Below are 10,618 nucleotides of genomic sequence, written 5' to 3' on the forward strand. Positions count from 1 at the left end.
TCATACTTTATATGGTTTTCCAGGTTTGGCTGAACAACTTGAGGCTTTTAAAGGTTGCTGGGAGAGGTTCTACTTAATGAGTTGACCCAAACAAGATCAACCAAATGGACACAAGAACCAAAACTGGGTTATTAGTATCCAAATATTAGCTCAACAGTTTTCAGTCTTCAACAGTCTTCAACAGTTCATCTCGAGGTAGGATAAGAGGATAAGTAGATGCTTCTCAATTTCATTCATAGTAAATACATCACAAAGTTCTCTGGAAGGAATTGGGGAAAATAGGAAGCGACTGTGGAGGTGTATAAAGCATATACATTTACATTTTTTTTTTTAAATGACAGATCGTAGACAGATAAGACCTTTATTCCTCGTCTGGTATCGTTTAACGCCCTTTGAAGCTGCACTGAAACTGTAATTTTGACCTTCAACCATTTGGAGGCCATTGAAGTCCACTATAACGAGAATAATCCTGGAATGTTTTCATCAAAAACCTTAATTTCTTTTCGAATGAAGAAAGAAAGACATGAACATCTTGGATGACATGGGGGTTCATTGAAAGTGAACTAATCCTTTAATTTATTTTATAGTCCTGGGCCTGGGAAATGAAAAGAATGTTTTGTTTTTTTTTCCAAAGAATCTGTCCCATTAGTTATGTTTACAGGGTAAATTAGTGGTCCTGTGAGACCTCATGTTATGCATTTTTCCAGAGGATCTTGCCATTCCTAGTGGCAGTCAACTTCTCTTGAATTTTGATAAACAAAAATTAACATAGAGGACTCTTGCATCCAGATCATACTTTATATGGTTTTCCAGGTTTGGCTGAACAACTTGAGGCTTTAAAGGTTGCTGGGAGAGGTTCTACTTAATGAGTTGACCCAAACAAGATCAACCAAATGGACACAAGAAGTCTTCAGCAGTCTTCAACAGTTCATCTCGAGGTAGGATAAGAGGATAAGTAGATGCTTCTCAATTTAATTCATAGTAAATACATCACAAAGTTCTCTGGAAGGAATTGGGGAAAATAGGAAGCGACTGTGGAGGTGTGACTGCGCGTTAAATACGAGGAGCTAAGCTGAAGGCGTTTACTCTGAGAGAACAGCGCGCGATCATAACATTCACTGGGAGTTACAAGGTAGGTTAAGCTATAAATGTAGTTTTGTGCTTATTTAGAAGCTATTCACACTGTCTATACTGCGACCGAGTGACGCTACAATATAATGCAAGAGTTTCACTTGTTATACTTGTCACTTGACAAATGATAGATAGTTTTGGCATCGCGCGCAGTATATACTTAGTGTTCACGTGTTGTATATCTTCTGCTTAGCCAAAAGTTGTGATCAGATAAGATTATCATTTTACATATCAGTTATGTAAGTTTGTTGGTGTCTCAGTAACTATCGATCATATCCTTTTTTCTGCTCTAAATTTTGCGTCACGTGTCTTCAAATGTTGAAAGAAGACAAAAATCCCCATGATATGACTAAGACTTTGGCACATGTAATGCTGGAAAAGCCAACTGTATGTTTAATATGCAATAAAAATGTCTCAGAGCACACTGATTAACTAAATGAACAATATATTATGTACAGATGAACAATATATTATTAGTGCCATGTAAATATTGCAATGTAATGTAAATAAGTAGGCTAATGTACTATTGTGTGTTGTGCTACTTATAATTACCCATTGTTATTTTATCCATTATAGGGGAGACCAGGGATTATTGTCACAGGCTTTGTATCTGTGAATTTTGTCCTCCAAACTAAAATTACAATTGAATTTTTGTAGCTGTTTAGTAAGTAAGTGAACAATAAAACCACAATAGCATATATTCAGGCAAACGTCTACCATATGTTATCACAATCTTCTTGGGAGACACTGCTAGATGTGTTTAAAATGTATAATTTATTTGCATTAACTTTTAAAACCTTTTCATAACTGTTTTACTGTTGCTGAAAAGCCTATAATAGGCTTTTTAATGGTATGTTACACTGTGACAACTTACCGCATATAATGTGACAACATGCTTTGTGGTGCAACAGCATGCCCACTTTTGCATGTCACAAAAGGTAGCAGCTGGTTCAGTGAACTTCCTGGGTGATAATGGCAGAAATGTTCTCTAGCTGTTTTGTAGTCAAGTCTACTGTCTATAGTTTTTTTAGTCTGTTCTGTTATATATGTTTCTGAAACAACAAAAAAATACTGAAAAGTACCTGGTGGTAATCTGACATTGTAAGTCCTGTGAAACCACTGATATGAAAAACATATATTGATGTAATATGTGCACTGTGGTTTTCAGAAAATGAAGCTTCATCTATTCATTTCCTGCTCACAGCAAGAGATTGCAGATAAATATGCAATGATGAGAAAGAAAAAAGCTTCTGTTATGATGGTAATGAAAAAACACTTTTGATAGAATACATATTTTCTGAACTCAGTGTGCAAGAGGAAATAGCGTCACCACTCTAAATGCTGCTCTCCCACCTTTCTAGTTCATTAAAACACATAAAAGTAAGTGTGTCATTTTCACAACTCTAAAGCCTGAAGTAAACTTTGGATTTTACACGTATGTTAGGCTAAACATATAGTGCAAGTGATGTAAATATCAGCATTGCATGCATACTGTGTGATCCACAACTCTTGCTTAAAGGATTAGTTCACATTTAAATAAAATTTTCCTGATAATTTACTCACCCCCATGTCATCCAAGATGTGCATGTCTTTCTTTCTTCAGTCGAAAAGAAATGAACGTTTTTATGAAAACATTCCATGGGGGTGAGTAAATTATCAGGAAAGGTTTATTTAAAAGTGAACTAATCCTTTAAAAGGGTAAATTGATAGTGACTTCTGGAAAAATAACAGACAAGGATGAGACTGATGGTAGTGGAATGAGAAAAAAAAGCAAGGTCTAGAGAAGTGATGTCAAACTCAGTTCCTTGAGGGCCACTGTTCAGCACAATTTAGCTCCCACCGTAATTAAACACACCTGAACCAGCAAATCAAGGTCTTCAGGATTACTAGAAACTTCCAGGCAGGTGTTTTGGAGTTTTGGTTTTAGCTACACTCTGAAGGAAAGTGGTCCTCCAGTGGCCTGTTGCATGAAGCTAGTTGAACAAACTCTGAGTTTCAGAGTAGGTTTGGAGTTGACAAATCCAGATAAATCCAACCTGGTTTAGATCAGGATGCTCAGTATAAACTTTCTGTCAACTCAGGTTTAATCCAGAGTTTGCAAAGCGTGTGCACCTGAAAGTGCGACATGTGCGGCAAACAGCCAATCACACGGAACGAGGAGAACGTCAGTTTGATTCACTTCTCGCGAGAGAGACGCTCAATTCATGTCTCTTCCGAAGATTAAGAGATCGTTATGAAAAATATGAAATTAAATGCATTTACAAATCAGGAATAAACACTGCTGCAGTGAAAGTTTGAGAAGGCAGCTGAAAGAAAATATCTGACTATATCAATGCATTTGAATCAAACAAATAGGCCGAATAATTTATATAGTAATTATTAATAAAAGCTTTATATATTATGCATGCATTATATTTATTTAAATTTAAAAGCAAAGTTTAATATTGTCAATTAATATAATAGGCCTAATTATATGAATGTCATATTAATTATTCATAGTTTTAATGTATTTAATATAAATATAATGAATAATTAGCAGCAAAAGATGAGCAATTTTTTCTCTAAAATGTTTTCACTATAAACTGATTTAATTTGGAGTGAGAGATACAGGGGGAGTGGTTTTATTGCATCAGATACGTGTCACTTTACTCAGAGCTGATTGGTCCAGTTTTGGTTTGCGATCTCTAACTCAGAATAAAACCTGCTCCAGAGCAGGTTAGCCATGTAGGGTAAGTTACCATAGCAATGAAACCAGCTAAAAACCAATCCACCTTCATGAGCCCGAAAAACCAGAGTTTGCTCAAACTTACCTGGATAGAAACTGTAACCGGCTTTGTGCAACAGGCCACAGGAGTGTAGTTTGACACATGAGATCTAAAGAAACATTCTTAGATGTCACAGCATTCTAAAAACGTGGTGTTCAAGTTAATTTAAAAGTGTAAATATTATGGTTCTGTGACACTATCAAATGTGAGTTTAGGGCAGTACTATTAATTGGCCAGTTTCAGTCGTTTGGGAAACCTGTCTGAAATGTGGTGGAAAAATTACATGCTTCACCTTTAGCGCAACTACGTCTTGAGTGTTGTTTGATGAATATAATTGAACCAACCATAACACCATAAACACTGAGGAGAATACCTCCTCCCTGATATCCAGATCAGTTGTCGGCCAGTATCGTTTTTTAGATGAACACTATTAGAAGGAATCAAATTTAATTTAATGTTGTCTTATCACTCTGTTTTATTCTCAGATACACAAGATGACGACTACTGCAGCCATGTTGAGCACTGGAAATGGCAGCCAAGAGAATCAAACAAACAAATTCATTGACTCAGAGTTTCGTTACACTCTCTTTCCTATATTCTATGGCATGGTCTTTATCTTGGGGTTGCTGGCCAACCTCTACGCTCTTTATGTGTTGCACTATATGCGGGAGTCTAAAGCTATGAATGAGATTCGAATCTACATGACCAACCTGACTGTTGCAGACCTTCTGTTCGTGTCCGCTCTACCTTTCTGGATTGGCTACTACGCGAATCACGGTGACTGGAAGTACTCGGATGCCCTCTGCCGTATCACAGGCTCATTTTTCTTCATTAACACATACTGCTCCGTTCTCTTCCTTACTGTCATCAGCATTAACCGTTACTGGGCTGTTACCAGGCCACTGGTGGCTGCCTCTTCTGACTGCTGGAAACGTGGAGCAATCGTCTCAGCGTTCATCTGGGTCATCACTCTTGGCGCATCGGTTAAATACCTCATTGAGCCGGGAATCCAGAGTGATAATAATAACACAATTCATCGCTGTTTCGAGGGTTATCACTACACGGATCACTCTAATAGAAAAGCAGTGGCCATCACCCACTTCATCATTATTGGCTTGTTCTTTCTTGTTTTCACAGTGGTGATTGTCTGCAACGTCTTGATCGCTCGAGCTCTTCTGTCCCAACCCATCAGTCAGCCTCGAGCCAGCACGGGAAAGCGTCCCGGTGGTACCAAGCGCAGAGCTTTGAGGATGTTGTGTGGTGTCGTGGGTGTCTTTGTGATCTGTTTCCTGCCCCATCATGTGGTGCAGGGTCCCTGGACTTTGTCCGTGCTGAAGCTGAATGATTGGAGCGTGGAGACTCACCAAAGCTTCAACGATGCTCACCAGATCACTCTCATGCTTATGGGGATCAACTGCCTCCTGGACCCGCTGGTTTATTGCTTCGCCACCACAAAGTTCCGCAAGTACATCCAGGGTCATTTCACAAGGGTCAAGAATAACAAGCACTGCTCGCGCAACACATTAAGCACGGCTATGTCACTGAAGAGCAGACATCAGAGTGAATTATGAATGCTGTCGAAGAGCAGAACACATATAACGCAGCAACACACTGATACATATGTGGTGTTCATTTTAATCAGTTAGAGTCTTATTCTGAATCTTTCATACTTGAGCAGAATTTAATTTCAATTCAAAATTAGGTTTGTTTCACCAAAAAATGAAAAATCTGCTTGTCATTCTGAATCTGTATGACTTTCTTCTGTGGAACACAAATTTTGGGTTTAGTTAAATCAGAAACGGTTATAATAAGATTATTTAAAAATGTTTCAATGTTTCTACAATGAAAAGAAAGTCAGTGGTATCCAAAGAAAGTAATGGAGCTGGGTAAATAATTAGCAGAATTTTAATGCAACCAAAGGATTGATATTTGAAATTAGATGTTCATCTATCAATTGCTGCCACTGCTAGGCAACTCCTTCAAACTATAGAATATTTCAAGCATGATTATTCAACACGTACTGATAAATGCTTTATATACTGAAACATTAAGCATTTATAATGTGATTCCATATTGTCATATTGTCTCTTAAAGAGACAATCCACCCCAAAATGAAATGTTTGTCACCAATTACTTACCTTGATGCCATTCCAAACTTTTATGACTTTCTTTCTTCTGAGGAACACAAAAGATGAGATTTTGAAAGTCAGTGGCATTCAAACAGCTCTGGACCTCATTGATTTGGACAGAAAACACTGAAACACTGAAACTCAAAATATTTTTTTATATACCCCAGAGAAAAGTCATGTAAGTTTGTAACAACATTAGGGTGTGAGTAAATGTTTAATCTTGTGTAGGCGGAATTGACCTAAATGTATATGTGTCAAACAAACACTTTATCTAATTCTCGGTAAAGATGCTGTGGTGTTCGTTCTTGTTGTCATATAAGGAGATAGTTTTCTGTAGAATGAAGAAGACAAATGAGTTAAGAGGATGCTGCTGGTTAATCTGACTGAAATGTGAGGTGATAAGCTGATAAGAACAGAAGAAATATTTTTTTTTTCTTTAAGACATAATAGCCCCTTTCACTCAAAACAGTCTTTACTGATAAAATAATGATAAATTAACAATAAGAAATCATGTGTGAATGGGACTTTTTAAAAAATATTGGTAATTTTCTGGCAATTTTATGAGATATATATGAGAAGTTGTAACATTATCAAAAAATTACCGGCATGATAATGTGTGTGAACAAAAAATATGATTGCCGGTATGAGCATGTGCGAGTGTTGACGTGAGAAGTCTGCTTTGGGCCAATCATAACGCATTTAGCTCTGCTGCTTTTAATTGTTTTTCAATGTAAACGTGCTAGTTGGACGTCTGAAAGCGCCTCACGCTCGAGACCCTGCCTTCATTTCTATTCATCAGCACTGTGGCTCTGCAGTCACTTTTTCGTACTATCAAATACTGCCTTACTTGTTATGAAGTAGTTCTGAGGAGCATTTCTGTGGTTTAGGTTTTGTCACACAGGCAATCTTCATATTCTTTTGCAATGATATGTTTTCCAAAATGGGGAACTTGAGCCACACACACCCATGGGAAATGTGCATGTACTGCCCTGTTCTTGCCTACATCCAATGAAGTTAAATTTGTTAACATTACAGCTCAATAGTATATTCATAAATTAACATGAATCTAGATCAATCAATTCAATACTGTAAAAACTTTCCATTGTTTATGGTACCTAATGCATTAATGTTTAACAATTGAAATGTATTATAACAAAATGACTGTATGACATAAAAGTATTTGTTTTCATAAAAGAAGTTTAGTGATAATAATTCTTCCAATTATGAACTGTAGGTTTATTGACTTGTACTTTGTTCTTAATTGTAAATCTATGAACTGCTGAAGATCATTTTATCCACTTGTAGTGCCACGATGTTATTTATTTAACAGGATGTGATATTTTTTTTTCTGAAGATATCTGTTTTATATGTATGGTTTACATTTAATGTATTGCAAAAACAGACTTTTATGAAAATGTTTAAATTCCCAGTAATGTCTTGGCATTCTTTATTAATTAATATGGTGTGTGTGTGTGTGTGTCTAAGAGTTTTATGGTGGCATTTTAGACATTTATTTGATGCTCAGCGATGTTCACAGTTGTCTCCTTGTGGTTTAACACATTTTAAAATAGCATAATGCTTGTATTACAGCTGCTTCTGAAGAATCTTTCTTAAAAAAAAACTTCTGCATTAAGCAGGAAGTTTGGCAAGAAACTGTTATGTGTGCTTTAAGTTGTAAAGAGATTGTTAATTCAAAACTAATAGTTGACATTTACTCATCTTCACTTTGTTGCAAACCCGTATGAATTTCTTCTGTAGTACATGAAGGAGATGTTATGCAACAATAGGGACCTGGGTTTTTGTCAAGTGAATGAGTAACCTGTTCATCTCTTCACTAGAAAAGAAGAAGAGTGAAGGACAGTTGTGAAAGACTATTGGTCCCACATTCTACAGATACTAAAGTACAGCAAGTGTTTTATATTTATTCAAATGATTATTGATGTTTGTTTACATCACGTAAGGCTTAATCTATGCTGAAAAGGCTAAATAAAATCATTAAACTGTTTTCGCTTTTCTGTGTATTCTCTACAAAAAAAAAAAAAAAAACACAAAACAAAAAAACTTTAGGGTCATTCCATGTCAAATCAACCATATTTCAGTGACTTCCCTGGCTCAAATTTTTTTTTTTTTTTTTTTTTTTTGTAGAAAGACAAACATAAATAGTGAAAAAAACCAAAATATTAAATATCACAGAGGTATATTTACAGAATAATGTTTTTGCTATTTTTTAACTACTGTTGGCATATAATGCAACAAAGCAACAAAGATTGCTAAAGTCAACAGATTTTACTAATAGACTTTGTCTCACTGTAGAAAAATATTAACAAAAGAAAAATCTGAGCCAGGGACCTGCTTATTAAGTTTTAGAGAAAAAAAAGCACATAATGGGTGCTTCTCAATACTCAAATTGATGCTTTCTCAATTTCTCGCGCCTCTGTCCTCCAGCTCGTGACCCGGAAAACAATCAAAGTTAGCCATCTTGAAGGACATCTCACATATTTCAACAGGGCATCTTGCATTATTATTATTTATTATGAATTTTTAAAATTTACATTTCATTTATGTCATTTAGCAGACGCTTTTCTCTAAAGTGACTTACAAATGAGAATAGTAGAAGCAATCAAATCAATGAGAGTACAACAGTATGTAAGTGCTGTGTCAAGTCACAGTAAAGTGCTCACAGCAAGTTTTTTTTTCTTTGAAATATGCAAATAGATGGAGAAAGAGAATAGAAATTGAAAAAAGAGAAGTAAAATATAAATAAAAAGTAAGTGCTAATATTACTGGGTCAAGTGTTGATGAAAAAGATATGTCTTTAGCAGTTTTTTGAAAATGGCTAAAGATTCAGCTTTAGAAATATATGATTATTTAAGAAATTCATAATAAATAATAAGAAAGCAAGATGCCCTGTTGCACTTCAACAAGCAGAGGGAAGATCCCTTTCATTCCTCTGCCCTCATTTTCTTTCCTTGTATCCGCGAAGTCCAGCTCCCCTCTCAGGATGTCCAGCTCCCCCTCTCTGAATGTAATTTGGGTGTAATGGTTGGAGCTAGAATGTCCAACCACCCTAACCCTACCCATACCTGTATCCCTTGACCCATTAGAGAGAGGTGGAGCTGGAAGTCATTTGGCTCTGTATAGTGAGCATCACTTGTCCACTTGACCCACAGATTTCATTAGTCATGCATGCCTGTGTTCAGGTTCCCATTGCCTGCATCAGCGCCCCCCAGGGTTGATTCAAGAAATTAATCAGAATAGTGACTCCACTGGTTAGTCTTGTATAGCAAGAATTTTAATTATAAGCAGAATTACTACTGAAACAGGATACCCTAACTCCTCCCTAATTACATCTACAAAATTATAAATTTATATTATGTACTTATTTAATGTAGGTTAAAAGCACAAAGTAATTAAACACAAAATTAATTATGTTCTGTGAAACATCAAATAAGATACTTTGAAAAATGTCTGAAAGTCAGTGGAGTCAATGTTAACAATGTTTGTTAAGACCTTACTGACTTTCATTTAAAAAAAAAAAAAAAAAAAGATGACATTATTAATTTTTGGGTGAACGAAACCTTAAAGTGCTATGGACAGCATCTGTGGCCTGTAGTTGATCACCAGAGAACAACATTTTGAACCACACCTCATAAAAGAACAGAAAATGTGTGTATAATAACAATAAAAGATAACAGATGAAACAGAGGGTTTGATATTCTGTAAGATATCAAATGAATCAATTTCCTTCCCTTCTAAGGGACATTCTCATTAAATGCTTAAACTGTTCTCTGATTAGGATAAATTTTCCTCAAATCATTAGCTAATGGAAATTCACAATGAATTAGTCTGTGAACATTTTCTTGATGCCCCCAGTGAGCTAATTTTATATTACACACTTTATAAATTTGGACTGTATTGATTATTTGTGTGTGTGTGTGTGTGTGTGTGTGTGTGTGTGTGTGTGTGTTTTGAGGGATTTAATTAAGCAGAAAGTAATCAGGGGGATAACAAACATAACAAATAAATATCTATAATACTGTGTTAGCTGGGCCCCTTTTTTTAAAATTAATTTTACTGTAAGCAAAATATGTCCTACAAAAGCTCAACGATTGTTTTGACTTTCAGACTCCTTGGAGAGCAAATGTGAAATAATTATTCTAATGTATATAAAGTCTGTTTATATAAAACAAAGCTCTTAGAAACATGAGATTGTAGCAAGGCATGTAAACTTTTCAAACATTTACAATGCAATGAATGTCTTAATAATAAAAATGAAATACTTTAACATATGTGGGTTTTACAATTCTCTCCCAATCAGCAGAGGGAGCCCTCACACAATATACAGGACTCTTCAACACTCATCTAGTTCCATTGTTCTCAGCTGTTAACAGATTGTTATTCACACTGAATAGAGTACTCACCAATGTTATGCCTGTTACTAAAATTTGCTAACTAATTGTGTGATTTGGGATTTTCTAGTAATAAACCTACAAATAAAAAATTATTACAACATTATAACTTTATTTACTTAAAGGCATGAAATTAAAATTCACCCTATCTAAATGCATGTTAAAGATCCATGTATATTTTTTA

General features: G+C 35.5%; 1 protein-coding gene across 2 annotated transcripts; it reads left to right on the top strand.

The window, feature by feature from the left end:
- The first annotated feature begins 972 nt into the window (after nt 1–972).
- On the top strand, nt 973–8,030 carry ptafr (platelet-activating factor receptor). Of its 2 annotated transcripts, none has more exons than XM_048191895.1 (2): nt 973–1,132; nt 4,382–8,030. In XM_048191895.1, the coding sequence occupies exon 2, from the start codon at nt 4,391–4,393 to the stop codon at nt 5,465–5,467; it is 1,077 nt and encodes a 358-aa protein (XP_048047852.1). In that variant the 5' UTR covers nt 973–1,132; nt 4,382–4,390; the 3' UTR covers nt 5,468–8,030. The 2 variants fall into 2 exon arrangements, with proteins under 2 accessions (XP_048047852.1, XP_048047851.1); XM_048191894.1 differs by lacking the exon at nt 973–1,132 and adding an exon at nt 2,301–2,392.
- The last annotated feature ends 2,588 nt before the right edge of the window (nt 8,031–10,618 follow it).

This window comes from Megalobrama amblycephala, linkage group LG5 (assembly GCF_018812025.1).
Source record: "Megalobrama amblycephala isolate DHTTF-2021 linkage group LG5, ASM1881202v1, whole genome shotgun sequence".
In the NCBI taxonomy this organism is placed as follows: Eukaryota; Metazoa; Chordata; class Actinopteri; order Cypriniformes; family Xenocyprididae; genus Megalobrama; species Megalobrama amblycephala.